This window comes from Vipera ursinii, assembly GCF_947247035.1.
Source record: "Vipera ursinii genome assembly, chromosome: 14".
NCBI lineage: Eukaryota > Metazoa > Chordata > Lepidosauria > Squamata > Viperidae > Vipera > Vipera ursinii.
Window position 1 is genome coordinate 3,592,649 of NC_139527.1, and position 24,332 is coordinate 3,616,980.

Genomic DNA, 24,332 nt, shown 5'->3' on the forward strand with positions numbered 1-24,332 from the left:
TCTGAAGCTAGTTAAGAAGAATTTTAGGCTTAAGATGGAGATTGGGGAGGGAACTAAGACTACTGTCCAAGGTGCTGAAAACTTCCTGGATTCTAAGATTCCATAATGGTTGGGACCCAAACATTTCCAAGTACAGGTTGTCCTTGAGCTACAACTAAGGTATCTTAGATCCTGCCCATCATGGTTGTTAAATAGGTTATCACATGATTAGATCCATCTTTACCTTTTTTGCAGCATTCATTAATCACCAATGGTTCACTAGGGGCCAGTTTGGCTAAAAAAAAACCTGAGACAAATCTCTCTATTCCAAACTAATTTTTAAAAAAGCAAAACAAAAGAGAGGAAAGCATCGGACGTAGCACGATAAGGGGAGTCATTCCAAATGATGCGGCCAGACGCTGAAACTCTTTCACCTTTATTTTATTTTTAGACCCAGAGTTTACACAGTAAATAAATGGGACTCGGCGGCCACAAGCCAGCGTCCTGGACAGACACGGGGCTTCTACATCCGTTTCCGCAGCTTGCCTTTCTTGACACCCCCGCGACCGAAAGCCGTCTGGCGCATTTCTCGCACGCGTTGCCGGTTCCGGGATTTCAAGCGCTTCAACCCTCCGCCCTGCAGGAAACGTTGCTTGGAGGCCTTTTTTCTCTGCTTAAAGATTTGTTCCTTGGTTTTCAGCTCGGAGCGAACCTTGCCTCGTTGGGAAGAGGAGGCGGCCGGCTGGGACCCTTTGGAAGGGAACAACAACAAGGTTGGGTTGGAGTTTGAATTGGGGAGGCGGGCAGCCGGGCCCAGAATGATGGAACCGTGTTAGAGGTAGTTGACGTACGCCCTTTCGTGCGAAGTTACGAGGAGACTGAATAAACGGTGGGTATCACCTGTGCTAAGAGCGCTGGCTGCCTCAGGAACCCCATAGTTGCATGACCACAGTGTGGGCAATTGGCAACTGGCTCACACTTACAATCGGTTGCAGCACCCTGCGATCACATGTCTCTGCAGAACCTCAATCATCCAGGCCAGGGTTGTCCCAAAGGCAACTGGACTTCTCTAGGGTTTTTTTTTTGTCTTGAGGATGTTTCGTGTCTTATCCAAGAAGCTGCTTCAGTTCTGAAGAACTGAGCTGCCCTGTGTAGCCTGATGAAGAGGACTACTGGGGTGTGTGTGTGTGTCACCTGACAGCAGGATTCCAATATTTGAGGGGCTGCCACAAAGAAGAAGGGTGGGTGGGTGTCAACTTATTTTCCAAAGCCCCTGAAGGCAGGACAAGAAGCAACAGATGGAAACTCATCGAGGAGAGAAGCCACCTGGATCTAAACATGTCCAAACAAAACGAAGAACGCCCAGTTGCCATTTGAAAAAGCACCTCTGGGATATTTGGACAATTATTGCAGCTGCTGAAAACAGAAAGTGGAGAGCTTGCTAACTCTTTTCTCTCAAAGCTCACCTCTGCCCTTCTGCCTCTTCCTGCTCCTCGGATTGCCCCCAGCCTCCGTGTCCGAATCCTGTTCGTCAATCTTATTTCTCTTTTTCCATTTGTCATAGCTGGGGCTGAATAAGAAATCCAAGCTACGCGAGTCTTGCAGAGTAGCCCAACAACAGATAGTACTCAACAACCCCATTGTTTTCCTACCCCACCCACCTGGGTGAAAATGCATGTGGGATGAAGAATGAAGGTGGATTCTTAGCGCCCACTGGACCTTCTAAGCTTGTTTAAAGCAGCTTAGTCATTTTAAGTAGTCTGGACTTCAACTCCCAGAATTCCCCAGCCAAGTCTAGACCTCTTAAAATGGCCACGGTTGAGAAAAACACAGGGGTCTCCAAACGTGGCCACTTTAAGACTTCAACTCCCAGCATGCCAACTGCTTTCCTTCCTTCCTTCCTTCCTTCCTTCCTTCCTTCCTTCCTTCCTTCCTTCCTTCCTTCCTTCCTTCCTTTCTTTTTGAATTATATATGGCAAATCATGGTCGAATCTTAGCTAGACCAAGATTAAGACTTTTCCTGGAATGAAACGGAAGGATACAGGTTGGTTTTGTAGGAGCTGTTGATGTAAGCGCCGCTCTCCGTACGGATCTTCTTCTTATCCTCGTGACCCTTTTGCCCGACAAATCGTTTCCGTTTCCGATCCCTATAGGAGAGGGGGGGAAAAAATAGAGCAAGGAAGTTAGGAGAGAGATTACTTCTTAAGGGAAGGATCGGCTAGACAGAGGATTGGCCAATGGAAAATGCAGATCACTTCCTACATCGAAATATCCTACAGGTGGGCGCAACACAGCCAACAATGGAAGAACGTACAGGCAGTTCTCGACTTACAACCGTTTGTTTAGGGACTGCTCGAAGTAACAACAATGCTGAAAAAAGTGACTGAACAGCTGTTTTTTCACACAATCCTTGCAGCATCCTTTTCAGTCACAGGACCAAAATTTGCATGCTGGCCGACTGGCATGTGTGTATGATGGCTGCAGTGTCCTGGGATCATGTGGTTCCCCAGTTGCGGGAATTGGATATGTCTAGTCTAGTGAAAGGAAGGACTAGGGGTGACATGATAGCAGTATTTCAATATTTGAGGGGCTGCCCCAAAGAAGAGGGAGTCAAACTTGAGCCACCAGGCTCCAGGTTGACTCAGCCTTCCATCCTTCCGAGGTAGGTAAAATGAGGACCCAGATTGTTGGGGGTAATTAAGCTGACTTTGTAATAATGCCGCTTGGGGTGTGTGTGAAAGCCCTAATAAGCAGGCATATACATAGAATGAAGGCTACTGCTAAGCTTGTAAGCCGCCCTGAGTCTTCGGAGAAGGGCGGGATATAAATGGAATTAAAATAAAATAAAAATAAAAAATATTCTCCAAAGCACCAGAAGGCAGGACAAGAAGTAATGGATGGAAATTAATCAAGGAGAGAAGCAACCTAGAACTAAGGGGGAATTTCCCGTCAGTGAGAACAATTAACCAGGGGAACTGCTTGCCTTCAGAAGCTGCGGCTGCTCCAACTCTGGAGGCTTTTAAGAAAAGATTGGATAACCATTTGTCTAGAGCGGTATAGGGTTTCCTGCCTGAGCAGGGGGTTGGACTAGAAGACCTCCAAGGTCCCTTCCAACTCTTCTGTTATTCTGAAGCACCCTTTATTAGCTGTTCTCTCTTGCAGCCAAGTAAAAAGAGAAGTATAAAAACTAATGTAAGACAAACTCAGATTTAAATCTCATTAATATTGTCTGCTAAACTTTACGGTGCCCCAAACAGGAAAAGAATTAGCTGCAGTTCCATTCTCAGAAACCGTTTTTGACGTGCTCAGTCAACCGTGAGTCTTTCAAACAAAGACAAGCAAGTCAAACCGATCCCGGTGCTTAGACGGACAAGTCCTTACAAACTCTTTGGACAATACAGCCATTGTTCCCCGGCGTTTCTTTCCCAGTCCAGGCTACAGGCCTTGGTTCTCCTCCTCCTCGTCTCCAAGCACCAATCAGATTGACCTGACTTTGATGTCGCGAGATCAAACAGGGGCAAAAGCCTGCTGCAGGCAGAAACGCTCCGCAAGCATAAATGGTTTTAGGAACAGAAATGACTTCCTTTTTTCTTCACATATCAAATATGAGGAACCAGAAGTACATTCTTACCTGGGTCTTTTGGGGACAGGATAGAGGAGAAGCCAGCAAAAAAATTGCTCGGCCGGTAGGTGACTCACCATTTCAAAAGCTTTTTGTTCTTGTTTAGGTTCCTGTCCTCGTCGCCCATTAAGTCAAGGACTGCTGCGGAGGCCTGCTGTTCAAAGGCGGTGCCTTCCCCTCCAACACAAAGCCTGCAAAATTGAGGAAATTGTTTCTTCCAGCAGTTGCCCTCTTGTGTGTTTTGGAGATCCTGCGTAAGTGACTCTCTAGCACAATGTTTCCCAAACTTTAAGATCTGTGGACTTCAACTCCCAGAATTCCCCAGCCAGCTTCTTTAAGACCTGTGGACTTCAACCCCCAGAATTCCCCAGCAAGCTTAAGACCTGTGGACTTCGACTCCCAGAATCCCCCAGCTTGCATGCTTTAAGACCTGTGGACTTCAAACCCCAAAATTCCCTAGCTATCAGGTCTGGCTAGGGAATTCTGCTAGTTGAAATCCACAGGTCTTAAAGTTGCCAAGGAAACAGTGCCCTAGGAGGTTCCTTACTGTCTTTTGTTTGGGAAGTGAGAGAGTTCGAACCCCTGGGATTCTTTCTGAACCAACAGAGAGTGAGGGCTGGGTAGCATGGTGTGAGTGCATTTACAAGATGGCTGCCTTTCAGAAAGAGGCCTGCTTGTCATAGAGCAGCTGCCACAATGGACACTAAACACACTTTTATCAGGACACAGGAGCTTCCCCCTTGCTAATTCTATTGCCACAACTCCGCCAGGGCAGGTCAGCCTATTTCCAAATTATTCCCCCTTATTTTTATTTAAGAGACATAGCTGATGTGGGCCACAAAGGACTTCTTGAAAATCAAGACGCTAGTGGCTGGTTGCCCAAATAAAAGTCTTTTAAATATTTTTTGGGGGGAAAATTGGGAAACAAGGAACCAAGAAAGCCAGCAACCCAACGACTATCATGGTTCCCCATTGTAACTGAGGTAATTTCCCCCTAAGTAAGGGGTTTGATGTGTGCCCACCAGCCCCGGCCTGGATACTGTACATACCCCCGCTCTGAAGCAAAGTCCTTGGGTCGATAAGGCACATAAAACTCCTTCTCCTCCTTCGCTAACGGCTTCCTCTTCTTCACCGCTCTGCTTTCTGCCGGGAGATGCTTTCGTTTCTTTCCCACCACGCTGGAGAAGACACCCTGGTACGGAAATTCAGGAGAACAAATTAGAGAAGGTCCCGGAGAAGAGGAGAACCAGGGGCTGTGACATGATAGCAGTCTTCCAATACCTAAGGAGCTGCCCCAAAGAAGAGGGGGTCCACCTAATGCTCCAAAGCACCTGAAGGCAGGACAAGAAGAAAAGTGCGATCCAACCCAGAACTAAGGAGAAAATTCCTAACAGTGAGAAGAATTAATCAGTGGAAAAGCTTAACTCCAGACGGGAAGGTAAATTACAGCATTTTGGTTCTTTGAAGTAGATCATTAAACATAGAAAAGCGCAATGGAAGTTAAATGTATTTACAGAAACGAGCAAAGATGCAGATCTGAGCTGCCAGCCCTTAACTTTTCCCTTATTCTCCAAAGCGCCTGAAGGCAGGACAAGAAGCAATGGATGGAAACTCATCAAGCAGAGAAGCAACCTGGAACTAAGGAGGAATTTTCTGACAGTGAGAACAATTAACCAGTGGAACAACCTGCCTCCAGAAGCTGTGAATGCTCCAACACTGGAAGTTTTTAAGAAGACACTGGACAACTATTTGTCTGAAATGGTATAGGGTTTCCGGCCTGAGCAGGGGGTTGGACTAGATGACCTCCAAGGTCCCTTCCAACTCTGTTACCCTATCATTCTATTAAGCCATTGGCTATGTCCCTTTGAGCAACATCTTCATAAGTAAAAAGAGCATCACTCTTAAGACGCACGAGTCATTTGTCTTCCGTTGTTCTACCTGAATATGGTCTTCTCCGTCTTCCGTCAGCTTTTCTGCGACAGCCACTTCTTGAGCTCGCACAGCAGCCAAGGACAACCTTTCCTCCTGTTTCCGCTGGTGCCGGTCAATTAATTGCCGGTCGCGGATCCGTTTAGCTCGCATGATGTCGCTGGCCAGAGTTTTGTTGGTGGCGTTGATTTCAAAGATGGTCTAATGAAAAAGAGCGGCGATCAGAAACACTTCTCTGAAAATCAGGCTAGGGAAGAGGATCAAGGTTCTCCTTTAACTGGGACCCAGGCGTTGGGTAACCATCCTTTTCTCAGCATCCTCCTTAGCTGCTCTCGAGTTCCCAGAATGCCCTCAGCAGGTGCATTGTGGGTGGCTAAAATGCTGGCTCCCAAGGATATCTATCGAGAGAGGGTTGGAGGTCTGGTTCCAATCAGGACTATTCAACCGAAATCTCAGGAGAGCTTCTGTAGGAAGGTCTACAGAAGGTCAGAGCTGCTCCTGGATGAAACGGACAAAGCCTGCCTAGAGGAAACAGGGCTCAAACCTGGCTAATCAAATGTCTCTCAAACAGGACCCGGAATATTCACTAGCCCCATTCCCACATCGTGCGGAGCCACGCCAAGTTTTCAAAACTTCACCTGCATCCTGCAAATAATACCAATTGTGGTGATGAGGTACTTAGCAGTTTCACTGGGAATGAGACACCCTTTCCCCAAAATTTGATCACAAAATTCAGTTTTCCTGTAATTAGTTTGGTCTAGTGTTCTAGTCCCGCCTTAGGCGTGGAAAGCCAGCTGGGTGATTTTGGGCCAATCACCAGGAGACAGTGAGTTCTAGTCCCGCCTTAGGCACAAAAGCTGATTGGGTATCTTTGGGCAGTCACCAGGAGACAGTGATTTCTAGTCCCGCCTTAGGCGTGAAAGCCAGCTGGGTGACTTTGGGCCAACCCACCAGGAGATGGTGAGTTCTAGTCCCGCTTTAGACACAAAACCTGATTGGGCAACTTTGGGCCAATCACATTCTCTCGGCCGCCAAGGGTTCTTTTTGCGGAGAAAAGTAAGACGAGGAAAGAGTATTAGGTATAATTCTGCCACCTCGACAGCTACAAAAATAATAAAGTCAAGATATAAATAATTTTTTAAAATATAAACCGCTGCAGGGCCAGGCTGCAAAAACTATGGAGCACACACGGGCCAACTTTATAAGGCGTGACGCGACTTCAAAAGGATTGTGACAGCAGAACCGAAATCGGGACCCCAAGTTCATGGCTAAACTTACCGCTTTAGAACGGTACGTTTTGATGCTGTCCACAAATTTCAGCCATGCCATCTCCTCCTCCTCAAAACGCAAACCTTAAACAGACCGAAAATGAGGGTTTAGTGGTCCAGAGAGCCTAAGTCTGCATTCCCACATCACGTTTATTCCTGATTGGAGGAATCCAGACACGCATGGATCATAAAGTTCTCTAACCAAGGGACTAGATTCACACAAGCCCACCCCAAAGTGAGCAAATATAAAACCAACCAATGTCAGCCAAATCTTTATGTGACTGAATTAAACAATGATAGAGAATTCTCTCAATGATAGAGAATTCTCAACTCTCCCTAAATTCTCAACTCAGTTGTAAAATTATTCTGATCCACAAATACAGACAAATGTACAGTACTACGTTCACCCGAGAATGAAATTGGCGAAATCCATGAAATCTGAAATTTGGATCAATGTTAAAAAAAAAGAACCCTCCTTACTTTAATTCAATTTTGCCTGGTTCTTGGAACGGTGTTTCTCAAATTTGACAATTATAAAGTGGATGGACTTCAAATCCCAGAATTCCCCAGCCAGCATGCTTTAAGATGGGCGAAGGTCAACTCCCAGAATCCCCTGGCCAGCATGTTTTAAGACAGGCATGTCAAACTCGTAACGTCACATGACGTCGCGCAACGTATCGGAGCTTTTTTCCCATTGCCGGCAATAGGGTGGGCGCGGTTTCGTTGTGACGCATCCGGCCCGTGGGCCGGCAGTTTGACACCCCTGTTTTAAGACATGCAAACTTCAACTCCTAGAACATGCTTTAAGATGTGTGAACTTCAACTCCCAGAATTCTCCAGCCAGCATGCTTTAAGAAGTGCGAACTTCCAACTCCCAGAATTCCCAGCTGGCTGGGGAATTCTGGGAGTTGAAGTCCAGGCATCTTCAGGTTGCCAAAATGGAGAAAGACTTCCTGGGAATAATTCACAACCTTCAGAAATAACTCACTGAAGAAGGGATGAATCCCTACGAGGCTGAATTCCATTTCTTTGACCCTCTTGATAGATTCGGGGGACGGATTTGGCCGGGATTTTTGGTACTGCTTTAGGGCGTTGTCCGAGACACGGCGGAGATTCTGCAGGTCAAGGCAACGCTCGTGGTCAGTCTGTAGCAAGCTTTCCTCATCGTCCATGATGGCTTGGGGAACACGGCCAAAAACTCCATCTGAATCTGGGGGTGGGTGGGTGGGTGGGTGGGAGAAGGGTTCCGTTATTTCGAGAAAATTCAGGGTAGGTAGCCCTCAACTTAGGACCACAATCGATCCCCAAATTTACATGGCAAAGTGAGACATTTGTAAAGAGAGTTTTGCCTCATTTTAGCACCGTTAAGTTGTTAAGTTAGTAACACGGTTGTTAAGCGAATCTGGCCTCCCAGTTTGCTGGGCTCGTCGGAAGGTCGCAATTGGGGGAATCACCTGACCCCCCCCCGGGACACCACCTCAACCGTCAGAAGTACCCGCCAGTTGCCAAGCGCCCGAATATTTATCACGAGATCCATGGGGACGTTGAAACTTTTTTTCCGAGCTGTTGTAAGTTTGAGCAGGGTCACTAAACAAATGGTTGTAAGTTGGGGGACACTCACCGGTGGGCTTCTGATGAGGACTGGCGAAGACTAAAGGCCGGCCCAGAAACAGATGGAGGTCAAAAACGTACGGGGTCTCATCTGGGGCCACAAGGGAGTAGGCGGTTCCAGTCCTCCCCGCACGGGCCACTCTGCCTATAGGGAGAAGATACGACGTCAAAATGGGTCGAGCTCCGAATGGGGCTTTTACAACCATAGACGGGGGGAGTCCTTGATCCTCTCTGATCGTTTGCTGGCAGATGTTTCATTGCCTGGCTAAGTAACATTATCAGTGCTTGTAAGAGTGAGTTTTGTCCCCCCCCCCCCGCCCCCCAAAGCAACTTGTCCTGGGTGGAGGTGTGGTTTTCTCTTTGCTGGTTCCTCGAGAGATAAATCACATTCAAGAGACAGTTTTTTTAAAAATAAGAAGGAAACAAAAGGAACAAATCGCATCCGCTCCATCAACCAACACCTCACTAAGCAGGGATTGACCCCAGACAAAGAATCAAGAAGAAGAAGAAAAAAATACCCTAATTAAGAAATTACTAAGGAGAAGACCACACACCCTAGCCATACTGGCAGAGCAAGGCACTGTCGATAAACGGAGCATATTCCATACACACCAGGACTGATGATGTTCCCTAGTTGGGTAATAAAATGTCTGCAAGAAAACAAGCCAACTCAGAGACCACCAAGGACCCCACAGTCCTTCTCCTCCTTCTCCTTTCTGCAAGCCCCACTCCGTTCTAGCACTGATGACGTTACCTGGTTGAGTAATGAAACGTCTGCAAGAAAATAACCCAAGCTCAGAGAGCACCAAGGACCCAACAGTCCTCCTCCTCCTTCTCTATCTCCTTCCCTTTCTTTCTCCTCCTCTCCGCAAACCCCACTCCCTTCTAGCACTGATGATGTTACTTAGTTGGGTAATGAAACATCTACAAAAACATAACCAAGCTCAGACAGCATCAAGGACCCCATGGTGGTCCTCTCCTCCTCCCCCTCCTCCCCTTTCCTTCCCCTATCCACAAACCCCACTCCCTTCTAGCACTGATGATGTTACTTAGTTGGCTAATGAAACATCTGCAAGGAAACCACTAAGCTGAGAGAGCAACAAGGACCCACAAGAGGATTCCTGCCTTACGACGGTTAGCAAAATCATAAAAATAACCCTGCAAGGCTCCAGACTTTAGGAACTCACCGACGCGGTGGAGGAAAAGCTTCGCCTTGGCAGGGAAGCTGTAGTTAATCACATTATCCAGAAGAGGGATATCAATCCCACGAGCAGCCAGATCGGTGACGATCAACACAGAGCATTTGCCATGAGCAAACTTGCCGATGTTGATTTTGCGAGCCGTCTGGTCCAGAGAGCTGTAGATGTTGGTGCAGTTCACCCCTTGCAACGTCAGTAGCTGTAAAACAAAAGAAAACAACCCCCCCCATGCATCCATTAGGCCAGGAAAAAAGCCAGCAAGCTGTAGAAATATGAAGGATGGGTGATGCTCAAAGCTTGAGACAATACAGGTGGTCCTCAACTTACGGCCACAACTGAACCCAAAGTTTCACCTCCCTTTTTATTCACTCAGTGCATGCATTTTAGCTCTCATCTGGGCGCCGAGAGACAATTCAAACTCCCGACGGGAAAATGCCCCCGTTCCCCAAATTTCAGGCAAGCGGTCCGTTGTAACTCTGCGAAGTGACCCGTCGTTACGCGAGGACTACAAACCCCCTCCTTTCCCCAGGCCATCGGGGTCCCCGCACGTACCTCTTTCAGGTATTCTGTGTGATGCTTGGTGGCCACAAACACAATGGTCTGGTCTTGGGGCTTTACCGCAGTCCTCAGCAGATGTAAGAGAAGAGCTGGCTTGTCATCGGCACGCACGTGGAAAAAGGAGAGCTAGAGAAAGGGGGTCAGAACGCAGAATCACAAGGCTGGAAGGGACCTTGGAGGTCTTCTAGTCCATCCCGCTGCTCAAGGCAGGAGAGCTTATAGCATCCTTTTCAAATGGCTGGCCAGTCTCTTCTCGAAAAGCTCCAGTGATGGAGCACCCACAACTTCTGGAGGCCAGACGTTCCACTGGTTAGTTGTTCTCACTGTCAGGAAATTTCACCCAAGTTTTAGGTTAGATCTCTCATTAATGAACTTCCATCCGTTACTTCTTTTCCTGCCCTTGGCTGCTTTGAAGAATAACTGACTCCTTCTTTGTGGCAGCCCTTCAAATATTGGAAGACTGAAATCATGTCACCCCCTGACCTTTCTTTTCACTAGATAAAGGCATCCCCAATTCCTATGTTTTAGCCTCCAGTCCCCTGACCCTCTTTGTCGCTCTCCTCTGCACTCTTTCCAGAGTCTCAACATCTTTTTTACAGCGTGGTGACCAAAACTGGATGCGGTATTCCAAGTGGTGGGCTTACTAACCACTTGCAATACAGAGCAATTCTATCCCTTCTCATGGTGCTATCTTGATGTAGGTGATTTAATGTCAACTGTTCTCTTTTACTCTTTCCTGGAGGAGTTAACTCAGGAACAAGGAACTGGGACGTTCACAATGTTTTCTGAGCTAACCCCCCCAAAAAAATCTCAGAAACCCAACTCTCCCACTGAATCAACTCCACCCTATTCCAAGTGGGCCATGATAAGGAACGGTTGGCCATTCCCACCTTGAGTTGCTCACTCAGCTTGGACTCCACATCCAGTCGGATTAATACCGGCTCGGTGAGACCTAAGAACAGAGGAAAGACACGGTCAGTCGCTAGGGTGAGCAGACTGAACAGCAGAAGAGGCTAAAATAAAAGTGTGGGGAGTAGTTTCCTGACTGCTGTGCCGAGACATTTCCCAGATGTTCTTCCAAGATCCAAGGATGGCCAACTTTCAAAGGAAGGCAAGACAAGAAGTGACATCACCAATCATGAACATCAGCCATTGATGCTTGGCTGAGCTCCCTTACTCAAGAGGAAGAAAAGGCTGCGGATTCATTGAAACCATAGAACATAGAGTAACAGAGTTGGAAGGGACATTGGAGGTCTTCTAGTCTGACCCTCTGCTCAGGCAGGAAACCCCATACCATTTCAGACAAATGGCTACCCAGTCTCTTCTTAAAAGCCTCCACTGATGGAGCACCCACAACATCTGGAAGCAAGTAGTTCCCGATAAATTGTTCTCACTGGTGGGAAATTTCTTCTTAGAACATAGAAACATAGATCTAGAATGGACTTTGGAGGTCTTCTAGTCCAGCCCCCTGCTCAACTAGGAGACCCTATACCATTTCAGACAAATGGCTATCCAGTCTCTTCTTGAAAACCTCCAGTGACTTCCAGAGGCAAACCGTTCCACTGGTTAACCGTTCTCACTGATCTCTCATTTTATGTTCTAACTTCTGGATCAGTGTTGAGAGGATGTCCAACCGAAGGACACATCCGGCAGGTGGACCAGTGTGGCTCGCTGTTTTCCCATAACAACATGAACAGAAGTGATTGGTGGACTGGTGGGTGGCCCATAGAGAAAGCGGGGAGATTAACTCTGCTAACATTTGCAGGGGAAACCTGGAGCTGGTAAAGTTTATACGCTTGATAAAATAATATCCCGGGATTTTCTTTTTCTGGAACTGCCAACTAGACACTTGACAGGATCAAGCCAAGAAAGAGAGTCACGTCAACGCATATCCCCTGCGTAACATCCAGCTCTCCAACCATCCTTTGGGAACAAACCCAGTCTGGAACCATCTTCTCACCAGCTTGAGCGAACTCCACCAGCAGTTTTGGCAAGGTGGCAGAGAAGAGCAGGGTCTGGCGACCGTCCGGCAGCCTTGAGACAATCTCCTTCAGCTGTTCCGCAAAGCCCATCTCAAACAACCTGGCGGGATGAGAAGAAGAGGATCGTAAGAAGAGATGCTGCAGAAGACTAGACAGCCTCAGATTTCCAAACCGCTGCCAAAGATCCAGCTAAGAGATAGCCCTTTTGGGGGTAGCTCGTCCATAACTTCAAATGTCACTAAGCGATTGGTCGTTAAGTCAAGACCATATACAAGCAAACTTATGAGGTTGGGTTTTTGGGGGGGGGAATTATTGGCAAGGGTCGAATGTCTCACACACACCCCCAAGATGGAGGAACACAAGAGTCCCCTACGGAGGGGTTGGGAAGAACTCACCTGTCTGCTTCGTCAAAAACCACGTATTCCACGCTGTGCAACTTCAGTTTCATCTCGACAGCCACATGCATCAACCTGCCGGGGGTTGCGATGATTCTGCACGGGAAGCACAAAGGCACAGATTCAAGAGCCAATTCTTTCTCGCGCGGAGTAGGGTGGGGGTTGAGGCAAAAGTGAGTTGCCCCGATCCCCTCTATCCAGGTTTATTTACTTATTTAATTATTCCACTTCATCGGTGGAGCGGCTTGCCTCCAGCGGTTGTGGGTGCTCCATCATTGGAGGTTTATTTTAAAAAAGAAACTGGACAGCCCTGTGTCTGAAATGGTATAGGGTCCTCCCCTTCATTTGATTAAATCAGAATTGGGTATGCCTAGTCCAGGGGTAGGCAACCTTGGCTCTTTTATGAGGCGTGGACTTCAACTCCCAGAATTCCTGAGCCAGCCACGCTGAGGGAAAAGGGAGAGGTTTCCATGCTGAGCCATGCTGGCTCAGGAATTCTGGGAGTTGAAGTCCACGAGTCATAAAAGAGCCAAGGTTGCCTACCCTTGGCCTAGGCCGCTTTATGACTCGTGGACTTCAACTCCCAGAATTCCTGAGCCAGCCACGCTGAGGGAAAAGGGAGAGGTTTCCATGCTGAGCCATGCTGGCTCAGGAATTCTGGGAGTTGAAGTCCACGAGTCATAAAAGGGCCAAGGTTGCCTACCCCGGACTCTAGTCTATGTCATTTAAATCCATTTTTTAATGGATTTCGTGGTGGTTTTTAGCCACCCTCGCCTACATTCGGGCCTTCAGATGCCTGACTGAAAATCCAGACTCACATGTCAGGGTTCTCATGCAAAGCTGCAAATTGGTCTTCCATCCTAGAAGGGAAAAGAGGAAGCAATTAAAAACAACTCAGAGGCTACTTAAAGAGAGAAGACACCCTCCCGTGTTCAAAAAGTGATTAAACAAAAGAAATCTCTGTTTGTAGTTTTCAACAGGGAGCTGGGCCAATACAGCCCTTGAAAACTACAGTGTTAGATCCAGAGGGAAAGAAACAGAGAGAGCCAGTTTTATCCCCCCTCTTTGTTGTAATGTTATAAATTTCATAAGTTGCATTATTTTAATGCAGATTTCAGTGCAGTCATATTTCTAAAACGTGAGCAGCCATTATTCCCATTCCATCGGTTAGAAAAGCTTAAAGCACTGAAAACAAAAAAATGAAACGTAAATTGCAAATACGAATTGCAATTTAGTGTGTCAACATTACAGGCATAAGATTAATTTTTCACCCCAAGTACGACATTAAAAACAAACAAACCCTGATCTTGCCAATGGTCAAAGATAATAAAAAGCATATAGTCCAACTTCTGGGTTCAGAGAAGCAGACCTATTGAAAATTATTACGTGTTTTAAGCTCTGAAGCTAAGAACAATTAAGAACAATTAAGCGCTGTGAGGCAGTATATCAGACTGAGTGCTACCGCGATTGCTATTAAGCAAAAAAAAAAAAGAGACATTTGCGCGTGTACGCGTGCACATCAACACACAACTGACCTGTCACCTCCAAGAATCAGGGCAGTTTTCAAGCCGGTAAACCGACCAAGCTGCAGGAAAAAGAGGAAGGAGAATTAAATGCCAACTTCATTTCAATAAAGGAGAATCTTTGTGGGTTGAAATGAGAGGTCCTTGGTGCTCTCTGAACTTGGTGGTTTTCTTGCAAACATTTCATGACCCAACTAGATAACATCATCAGTGCTAGAAGAGAGCAGAGTTTGCAGGGAGGAGGAGGAGGTAGAGGAGGAGGAGAACTGTGGGGTCCTTGGTGCCCTCTGAGCTTGGTGGTTTTCTTGCAGATGTTTCATGACCCAACTAGGTAACATCATCATAGACAGACAGGTTGAACTCCAGCCATTTTCATGGGGCCGTGGTGGAGAATCCTTGCTTTGAGTTCCTCAATTCCCACTTCTCCCTCTGAATTTTGGAAGTACCTCTTTGGTGAACTTAAGAGTCTGCAAAGCAAGTTCCCGGGTTGGGGATAGGACGAGAGCCCTCGCTCCAGTCTTGGCACAGCGGGCCTTCAATTTCTCCAGCATGGGGATCAGAAAGCAAGCCGTCTTTCCACTTCCAGTCCTTGCCATGGCCACCACGTCCTTGCCATCCAAGATCAAAGGAATAGTCTGCAAAAGAAGCCAACTACAAGTGAGGAAGAGGGAAAAACAGCAGCATCAACTACCCTTTTTAAACCTCAGCTTTCCATTTAGCCAGGGCTTTTTTTTCTAACAGAACGCTCAGAACGGAGTTCCGGCACCTTTTTTGGATGGAACCTTGTAGGTTAGGCATGTGTGAGTTCCGGCACCTTTTTCTTTTACAAAAAAAGCACTGCATTTAGCAAATAACCGAACTAGTTAAGGGAGAAATAACATGACGACACTACTAAAAATAGCAGGGTGCTGTGTTCTCACCTTCCTCTGGATGGGAGTAGGTATTTTGTACCCCTTTTTCATAATTCCTTTGAACACCGGATAGCCGAGACCTAAGAAGCAAAAAAAAAAAAAAAACAGGCTGGCGATATTGTCCTCTTTTCTTTTCAAGCTCAAACCACCTGCTAGGTCTTCCTAGCATACAAGCTGTTATAAAGTCAGAAGAAATTTAAGAAAAAATAAGGCACATTCCCTTTGATTCCCACCACGGATGAATGGTTGCAAAAGTTGACGGGAGTTAGCAGAGATGGCTAAACTACCAGCTTTGATTAAAGAAAAGAAATGCAATTACTTTTGTTTCTCCTTGGAAACCTCTGCTGGACTTTCTGCTAGAGTAGAGGTGGGGGGGGGGGAAATACAACTTTTGATTTGGGGCTTTACCGATTAGATAGGTTTGTTGGTACAGAAACGGCCAGTTTATAGTATTATGTCAAAGTAAAGCTGAAGTTTGTCGTTATTATTCTGTATCAGTGATAGCATGACCTCTGTAGATGCTAAATAATGCTAAATAATAAATTAAAAAGCTGTAAGGTAAAGGTAAAGGTTCCCCCGCACATGCGTGCTAGTCGTTTCCGATTCTAGGGGCCGGTGCTCATCTCCGTTTCAAAGCCGAAGCTTGTCCAAGGACATCTCCGTGGTCATGTGGACGGCATGTCTTAAAACATCCAGTTCAGACCTTCTCAACTACTTACCCATTGATTGAAAACCTCCCGATTTCTTTTTTTTCTTGTTCTGGGCACGAACCATTTCCTGAGTATCCGGTTCAATATCGGAAGCACCATCACACTTGGAGAAAGCAGCTTCTGGCATTTCGTAGTCCTTTAAACACAACCAAAGAAAAATGGAAATTTTCAGATCTGGACTGGTGGGACAGTCTACAGTAGGAATATTCACCGTTCTGGCAGCTTCTCTTCTAGCAACGTCCTGGGGGCGACCACGAGTGATTGGGGGGGACGTGGAAGGGCACCTAAACTGCACCCAGATCATGTGAAGTATTAGTTGTGAGATGGCCTCACGAGACCGATGGTTCGTTAAGGTGCTTCCAAGTAAAAAGGCAGCACGCAGGGATGCAATCAGATGAAGCTTTATTTAACGATGGAGTAGAGAGAAAGAGTTCCCTGGCATGGAGGCATCCATGCCTGGATTGAGCTCATGGATCATTCCCACAAGAGAGCAACAAGAGAGAGCAAGCAAGCAGAGCGTGAGAGAGAGAGCAGCCCCTGAGCAGAGGTTTTTTTTTTTATGGGGGTCCTCAGCCCCTCCCTTACCAATTAACTCTCTCCAATGGGGCTGCAGGGGCCGGGGACCCCTGACCCACCAGTGGGAGCAAAGATGCCTCTTTGCTCCCATCTGATGACCTTTTTGGGGAACTGCCATGGCTGTACCACTTTATCAAGCCTTCCTAAGGTCACCCCTGCATCCACTTTGGGTGCCCACATTTGCAATAACTTTGGAAAAAGTGCCAAGAAGAGCAGCTAAGATAACTAAAGGTCTGGAGACAAAAAAACGTACGAAGAACGGTTGCATCTGCCCAGATGTTCTCGAACCACAACTCCCAGCATGCTTCCTTCTCGCACATGCTCAGAGCGAGCAACTTGGGGGAAGCTACCCACTCCGACCCCGGGCTGCCCCCTTCTTTAGGCTTCCCCCAGCCCGATCCTTTCCGGAGACCTCGGACTCCGCAGCCCAGGTGCTGGGACTGCAGCTATGGCTGGGGATGATGGGATCGCTAGTCCAGCCCACCTTCCCATACCTGATCCTCGTCGGGCTCCCGGCTTTTGCACCAACGCTGCCTTTTCCGCCTCCGCCCGGAGCCGAAAGACGGAGCCATCGCGGCTCTCCGGCCGAGACACCTTTTTTTTTTCTTTTCCCTGGAAGGCGAAGCCACGTGCGTTAACCAGGAAGTACCACGGGGCGGGGTTTCGGAGGAGAGACGGCCTCGGATTGGTGCGTTGGCGGGGCGGGTGGCGCGCTAAGTCCCGCCCGCGCGCTTGCCTTCCCCTGCGGTTGGCTGGCCCGGCTTGTCAATCCGAGGCGGAAGTGGAGAAGGAGCTTCCGCAGAGAAACGAAAGTGGAAACTACTAGAGTCGCCCCTTCTTCCGATTTGGGAAGGCGCTTTCGGGTTTGCTCGCCGCCCTGGCTGCGTTGGCATCGCCCTTCTGCGGCTGGACTTTTTTCGTCCTTGGTTGGAAATTCCAGAGTTCAGTTTCAGGACAAATACAGGCAGTGTGTGTTGTGTGCCTACGTGCGTATAGGCGGGAAAGGTAGTGTGGCAATAGAAGGGAGGTGAGAAGGAGGCAAGGTGTGGATACAATGCCCTGAGCTTCTTGGCAGAGAGATGATTTAAAACTTTGGGTATAAAATGATAGAGAGAGAGAGAGAGAGAGAGAGAGAGAGAGAGAGAGAGAGAGAGAGAGAGAGAGAGAGTGATAGATAGAGTGATAGAAGATAGATAGATAGATAGATAGATGATAGATAGATAGAGTGATAGTGATAAGAGTAATACATAGAGGGACAGATAGAGGGATGATAGATAGATAGATAGATAGATAGATAGATAGATAGATAGATAGATAGATAGTGATAGATAGAGTGATAGATAGAGTGATAGAGTGATAGATAGAGTGATAGATTGATACATAGATAGAGGGACAGATAGAGGGATGATAGACAGATAGATAGACAGATAGATACATAGATGGATGGATGGATGGATAGATAGATAGATAGATAGATAGATAGATAGATAGATATAGTGATACATAGATATAGGGACAGATAGAGGGAAGATAGATAGATAGATAGATAGATAGATAGATAGATAGATAGATAGATATAGTGATACATAGATAGATAGATCGATAGATAGATAGATAGATAGATAGATAGATAGATATAGTGATACATAGATAGATAGATCGATAGATAGATAGATAGATAGATATAGTGATTGATAGATAGATATAGAGATAGATAGATAGATAGATAGATAGATAGATAGATAGATAGATAGATAGATAGATAGATATAGTGATACATAGATGATAGAGTGATACATAGATAGAGGGACAGATAGAGGGTGATAGATAGATAAATAGATAAAGGGATGATAGAGAAATGGATGGACGGACAGAGAGAGATAGATGATAGATATTAGATAGACGAGTGAGATGATGACGTATATATATGATATAGATACATAGAGATGATAGATATGATAGATAAGTGATCGAGATAGACAAATGAAGTTAGATATGTAAATAAAGTTAGACAAATGAAGTTAGATATGTAAACAATGATAGACATAGAAAATAGATGTATAGAATGATGGTAGAGACAGAATGACAGAAATAGAGAATAGACATAGACCAATAAGGAGATGGCATCTACGCAAACATATGCAATGTATGCAAACCTCCATGCGCCTATCCAATGTGCACCTGCATACTGCACACGTGCACCCGCTTACCTGCTGCATCTCTCTCCCCCTCCTGCCCCCCCACCCTTCCCCAAAGGCGATCACCGGGCTGGAGCTGACCGGCGGGGGGTGGGTGGGCGGAGCCAGCTCCCCAGGGAAGCCCCGCCCAGCTCCAGCCCTCCTGCGCCACTGGCCGCGCAGCAGAGCCGGGAACGCGCAGTTCTGCCGCCCGCCCGCCCGCCAAAGGCTCCGCGGGGTCGCCGCTGGCTGCAGAGCCGTAAGCTGGGCGGAGAAGGGGGGGACGAGGGAGGGGGAGCGCCTGGCTGCAGAGCCCCCCACCCTTTCTCCCGCGTGGAAGCTGCGCGGCTGCCTCTGCGAGTGGAACCGGAGGCGCCGCTTCCCAGCTGGGTTGCAAGCAGTTCGCGGGCGGGTCCTTCCCGTGCCAGGTTGCAGCGGGCTGGGCAGTGGCGGGGCCAGGGTGGGTGGCAGGCTCTGCCCCGGCCACCCCCTTGCTAAGGGAGAGGGGGGGTCAACCGTGGCCAGGGCGAGGGGCTTCCACCCCCAGCTGCTTCCCGACCCGTCCCTTCTTCCCATCCCCACTTTCCACGCAAACCACGCGCTGGACTCTAACCTGGATGCCAGAACAGAAGAGAATACTGTAACATAGTTGGAAGGGACCTTGGAGGTCTTCTAGTCCACCCCACGCTCAGGCAGGAAACCCTATTCCAGGGGTAGGCAACCTCGGCTCTTTGATGACTCATGGACTTCAACTCCCAGAATTCCCGAGTCAGCTATGCTCTAGTCCAGGGGTAGGCAACCTCGGCTCTTTGATGACTCATGGACTTCAACTCCCAGAATTCCCGAGTCAGCTATGCTCTAGTCCAGGGGTAGGCAACCTCGGCTCTTTTATGACTCATGGACTTCAACTCCCAGAATTCCCGAGTCAGCTATGCTCTAGTCCAGGGGTAGGCAACCTCGGCTCTTTGATGACTCATGGACTTCAACTCCCAGAATTCCCGAGTCAGCTATGCTCTAGTCCAGGGGTAGGCAACCTCGGCTCTTTGATGACTCATGGACTTCAACTCCCAGAATTCCCGAGTCAGCTATGCTCTAGTCCAGGGGTAGGCAACCTCGGCTCTTTTATGACTCATGGACTTCAACTCCCAGAATTCCCGAGTCAGCTATGCTCTAGTCCAGGGGTAGGCAACCTCGGCTCTTTGATGACTCATGGACTTCAACTCCCAGAATTCCCGAGTCAGCTATGCTCTAGTCCAGGGGTAGGCAACCTCGGCTCTTTGATGACTCATGGACTTCAACTCCCAGAATTCCCGAGTCAGACTCGGGAATTCTGGGAGTTGAAGTCCATGAGTCATCAAAGAGCCGAGGTTGCCTACCCCTGCCCTATTCCATTTCAGACAAATGAGAAGAGTGGACGCATTGGTTGCAAGCCGTTGAGATGGAAAAGAGCCTTCCTTCCAAGTTGGCTTGTCAGGCAGAGTCCTTGTAGTAGCTGAAAGGGGTGGGGTGGGGGAAAGGGGCTGGCCGCGAGTGGGTTGCAAAAATAGAATAAACTTGTAGTCATTTTTGGATCTGATTTCTTGCGCCTGGCAATCAGTTCTGCCCATGCCATTAACCTCAAGCCTATTTCCGTTTCCATAATTTTCAGAAAACGACGGTTCCTGGATGAGAGTTTCCTCCTGCCTCGGTTGGCTCCATGAAGGCCTCAGCAGGGTTGGGGGCTCCATTGCAACGCAAAGGGAGGGTCTACAGGAACAAGGCCACGGCCTCCTTTGTGGACGAATCGCTGTTTGGTAGCCAAGGAAAACACCCATCTTCCAGCCCGGAGTTTAAGCCACCTTGGAAAGAGGCTCGTGGTCAGAGACCCCTGCTATGGAGTCCGGAGACCACGCAGGTGGATTCCAGTCCCTTGAAATCCCCCCAACCAGTCAGCACCCCACGGAAGAGGAATAAATACAGGTAGGGCACCTTTGGGGTGCTGTTTCTTTGCAATAAGGGGAAGGTGGAACACTGCCTCAAAGAGAGAGTATCCCAGGTGAATGGCGTATGTATGGAATCCATTTGCTTCAAAACAGCCTGTCAAGCTGTCTCACACCTAGATTGGCCCAAATTCACCCAGCCAGCTTTCATGTCTAAAGCAGGACTAGAACTCAGCGTCTTCTAGTGATTGACCCAAAGTCACCCAGCTTGTTTTCATGCTTAATACGGGATAGAACTCACCATCTCCTGGTGATTGGACCCAAAGTCACCCAGCTGGTTTTCATACCTGAGGCGAGACTAGAACTCACCGTCTCCTGGTGATTGGACCCAAAGTCACCCAGCTGGTTTTCATACCTGAGGCGGGATTAGAACTCACCGTCTCCTGGTGATTGGATGCAAAGTCACCCAGCTGGTTTTCATGCTTATTATGGGACTAGAACTCACCGTCTCCTGGTGATTGACCCAAAGTCACCCAGCTGGTGTGCATACCTAAGGCAGGACTAGAACTCACTGTCTTCTGGTGATTGATCCAGAGTCACCCAGCTGGTTTTCATACCTAAGGCGGGACTAGAACTCACCATCTCCTGGTGATTGGACCCAAAGTCACCCAGCCGAGTTTCATGCATAAGGCATTACTAAAACTCAAGCGAAGTTAAGCTTTCTTCGTTGACATTTTTTTTCTATGGTTTGACCAAACTCAACCTGTTTGCTTGTTTCGTGAGGCAAATGGATTCTGCCGACTCTAGAAAGTGCTTAAGCTCGTGGTCTGAACTTGGTCTGTCTCTCTTTCCTTCTGGAAGGTTGAAAAGCCACACGCCATCCTATTGTGACGAGACTCTGTTTGGGTCCAAATCAGGAGGACAAGAATGGACAGCTTCCTGGGCCACCCGAGAAGATGTGGCTAAGCTCCGCCCTCTGCTCTGGACTCCGCCTTCGGCTCCAAGAGACCGGCCGGTCCTTTTCCACCATCCAAAGGAGATGGTCACCTCTACGGGGAGGGATAGATTTGAAGCCAACCACAAAGTAGGAACCTCTTTTCGGAAGCCACCTGAGAACTCTTCAGATGTGGCCACCCAAGTCATAAGAAGACCATGTTCCCAGTCTCTCACCAGACTGTATGATACCTCTGATCGATTTCACCCAACTTGGTCCAATAAACAGCAGGATCAACGCATGCTGACTGCTTCTTCACGAGCTCTTCTCACTCCAGGTTCAAAGGGGATGCCTTGTTCATCTGCTCGGACAACAAGCTCACGTCAAGAGAAACCTCCTTGGAGATAGACCAGCCAAATCAGTCCTGTAAGTGGACAGATTACTAAATCAGCATGCTGGCTGGGGAATTCTGGGAGTTGAGGTCCACCCATGTTAAAAGCTGCAGCAAATGAAGAGAACGTATAGAGAATAATTGTATTGGTGGCGCACTGGAAAATAACACTTTTCTTCCAAACTTAGAACAGAGAACCATGGGGTTGGAACCCTCAAAGCAGGAGATCTTATTCCATTCCAGTCAAGTGGTCATCCAGTCTATTTTTGAAAACCTCCAGTGTTGGAGCACCCACAGGTTTTGAAGGCAAGCCGTTCCACGGATTAATCGTTCTGCTTGTCGGGAAATTTCTCTTTATTCTAGGTTGGATCTGCCTTTAATGATCTTCTGTCCGTTACTTCTTGTCCTGCCCTCGAGTGTTTTGGAGAAGTAAGTTGACTCCCTCTTCTCTGTGACAATCCCACAGTGGAAGGTAAAGGTTCCCCCGCACATGCGTGCTAGTCGTTTCCGACTCTAGGGGCCAGTGATCATCTCCGTTTCAAAGCCGAAGAGCGAGCGCTTGTCTGAGGACGTCTGCGTGGTCATGTGGCCGGCATGACTAGACGCCAAAGGCGCACGGAACGCTGTTCCCTTCCCACCGTAGTGGTCCCTATTTTTCTACTTGCATTTTTACGTGCTTTCGAACTGCTAGGTTGGCAGAGGCTGGGACGAGTAACAGGCGCTCACTCTGTTATGCGGCACTCGGAATTCGACCCGCCAAACTGCCGACCTTCTGATTGACAAGCTCAGCATCCTAACCCACTGAGCCACCGCATCCCTCACAGTGGAAGATGTCACCCCTAATCCTTCTCTTCGATAGGCTAGGCATATCTAGCCTCCTCAACCGTTCATCGCACCATTTAGAATCCAGATGCCTTGTCCTCTTCATTGTTCGTCTAAGAGCATTTCCGCAAATATGGATTATGTCTGATCCTGATGGTTTGTTTTATGGTATCTTGGTTTCCAGCGTACTTTTTAAGATTAAAGTAGTGTTTAAAACCAAGTCAGGTGGAGCAAGTAGCGAGAGGGGCGTTTCGGCTCCGGCTTTGATTGGCTTCGTTGTCATTAGTGAATAAATGGCCGTTGGCCAAGTTGACATAGCACATTACATTATAAACAAACCAAGCCGCTTTTTGTGTGCCTGTTTGGCTACGCGAGCTGTGTGAAACCAGACACTATTTTTTTTAAAATTTCCCCTCCTCCCTTCTGCTTTTCCGGAATAGTGGGTAGGAAAAGAATTTTTTTCTCAGCAGAGGGAGAATTTTTTTTTCTCCTCTTCCCTTTCAACAGATGGCATCTCCCCTGCCCACCAGAAGGGTGAAAAAAAATAATAAAAGCTGAGCAAAGTGACACTGGCAAAGTGTGAAATGATAAAATGATAAAATTCGTAATTTATCCTGGTAGGTGCAAAATCATATGTCGGTAGGGATCAAATCTCAATAGGGAATCGGGGACAGCAGAGAAGGCCCTTACAGGTAAGTCCTTGAGTTACCCTCACAACTGAGCGCCAGACTTCTGTTGCCAAGGGAGACATTTGTTTTAAGTGACTTTTCCCTATTTTACAACTTTTCTTGCCACGGTTGTTAAGTTAGGAACAACTAACTTCACTCAACTCCTAAATGCCAGGGGGTCACGGCTCACTCGCCATGCATCCAACCAGACAACAGAAGCAAGAAAGGCGGGAGGGGAATCAAGGAATGCAAGTGAGCCTGACGGAGCCTGGGACGGTCCCGACATCCCAAGGTCAAACGCTGCGAAAACGTTGAGGCGCTCAGAACGGTTTCCAAAACAAAATGAATGCAATTGATTGGTGGACAATGAACCATGGGGAGGTCCGGGGGGGGAGGGGATTTTAACCTAAGCTGGTTTGGGCGTGAAAACTTTACCACTGGCTTTGCTACTTCTATGCCTATGTTGGAATTATTAGTAAAGTTATACTCTCGGTAAAATCATCTCTCGGGATTGGTTGTTAGGTCACTTTTTTCCAGGGTCCCTGTAACGTCAAACAATTGCTAAATGAATGGTGGTTAAGTCAAAGATTACTTGTACTAAAAGAGCCTTAGTGGAGCAGTGGGCTAATGCCTCCTTAAGTAACACCAGCTGCCTGCAATTAGTGCAGGTTCGAGTCCCACCAGGCTCAAGGTTGACTCAGCCTTCCATCCTTCCGAGGTAGGTAAAATGAGGACCCAGATTGTTGGGGGCAATTAAGCTGACTTTGTAATAATGCCGCTTGGGGTGTGTGTGAAAGCCCTAATAAGCAGGCATATACATAGAATGAAGGCTACTGCTAAGCTTGTAAGCCGCCCTGAGTCTTCGGAGAAGGGCGGGATATAAATGGAATTAAAATAAAAATAAAAAGTATATAGGCCTAGATCTATAAATATAGATTTCGAAACAAATGTGAGGTCTGGAGCGCTCTGGGATGTTTCTCCCTTTTTTCTGCTCCAGGCAAGAGAGATTTCGGCTTGAGGAAATGACGCGGCTTTAACAGGTCTCCCATCTTTTTCAATGACCAACTTTATTAAAGAACATCCCATTCTCAAAAAGGGCTCCATCCCTCTCCGAAGCTGCCCAGGGCAGCCCAGCCACCAAAACGGATACGGACAAGC

At 47.6% G+C, this 24,332-nt stretch overlaps 2 protein-coding genes across 4 annotated transcripts; one reads left to right on the forward strand and one right to left on the reverse strand.

Annotated features, from left to right (window-relative positions):
• Positions 1 to 408: 408 nt before the first annotated feature.
• Positions 409 to 16,930, reverse strand: DDX54 (DEAD-box helicase 54). Its single transcript, XM_083373542.1, has 20 exons — positions 16,758 to 16,930; positions 15,697 to 15,823; positions 14,987 to 15,057; positions 14,513 to 14,701; positions 14,079 to 14,128; positions 13,362 to 13,403; positions 12,544 to 12,639; positions 12,127 to 12,248; positions 11,057 to 11,118; positions 10,161 to 10,292; positions 9,597 to 9,807; positions 8,420 to 8,554; positions 7,787 to 8,008; positions 6,809 to 6,882; positions 5,540 to 5,731; positions 4,651 to 4,793; positions 3,679 to 3,792; positions 2,022 to 2,126; positions 1,446 to 1,543; positions 409 to 729 (listed from the first exon to the last, which is right to left on the reverse strand). The coding sequence occupies exons 1-20, from the start codon at positions 16,833 to 16,835 to the stop codon at positions 503 to 505; spliced, it is 2,490 nt and encodes an 829-aa protein (XP_083229668.1). The 5' UTR covers positions 16,836 to 16,930; the 3' UTR covers positions 409 to 502.
• A 1,669-nt stretch (positions 16,931 to 18,599) lies between these two features.
• Positions 18,600 to 24,330, forward strand: RITA1 (RBPJ interacting and tubulin associated 1). Of its 3 annotated transcripts, none has more exons than XM_083373597.1 (5): positions 18,600 to 18,699; positions 20,089 to 20,399; positions 21,221 to 23,198; positions 23,316 to 23,466; positions 24,172 to 24,330. In XM_083373597.1, the coding sequence occupies exons 2-3, from the start codon at positions 20,137 to 20,139 to the stop codon at positions 21,699 to 21,701; spliced, it is 744 nt and encodes a 247-aa protein (XP_083229723.1). In that variant the 5' UTR covers positions 18,600 to 18,699; positions 20,089 to 20,136; the 3' UTR covers positions 21,702 to 23,198; positions 23,316 to 23,466; positions 24,172 to 24,330. The 3 variants fall into 3 exon arrangements, with proteins under 3 accessions (XP_083229723.1, XP_083229724.1, XP_083229722.1); XM_083373598.1 differs by lacking the exon at positions 24,172 to 24,330 and having other exon boundaries at positions 21,221 to 22,674; positions 23,128 to 23,198; positions 23,316 to 23,554; XM_083373596.1 differs by lacking the exon at positions 24,172 to 24,330 and having other exon boundaries at positions 23,316 to 23,554.
• The last annotated feature ends 2 nt before the right edge of the window (positions 24,331 to 24,332 follow it).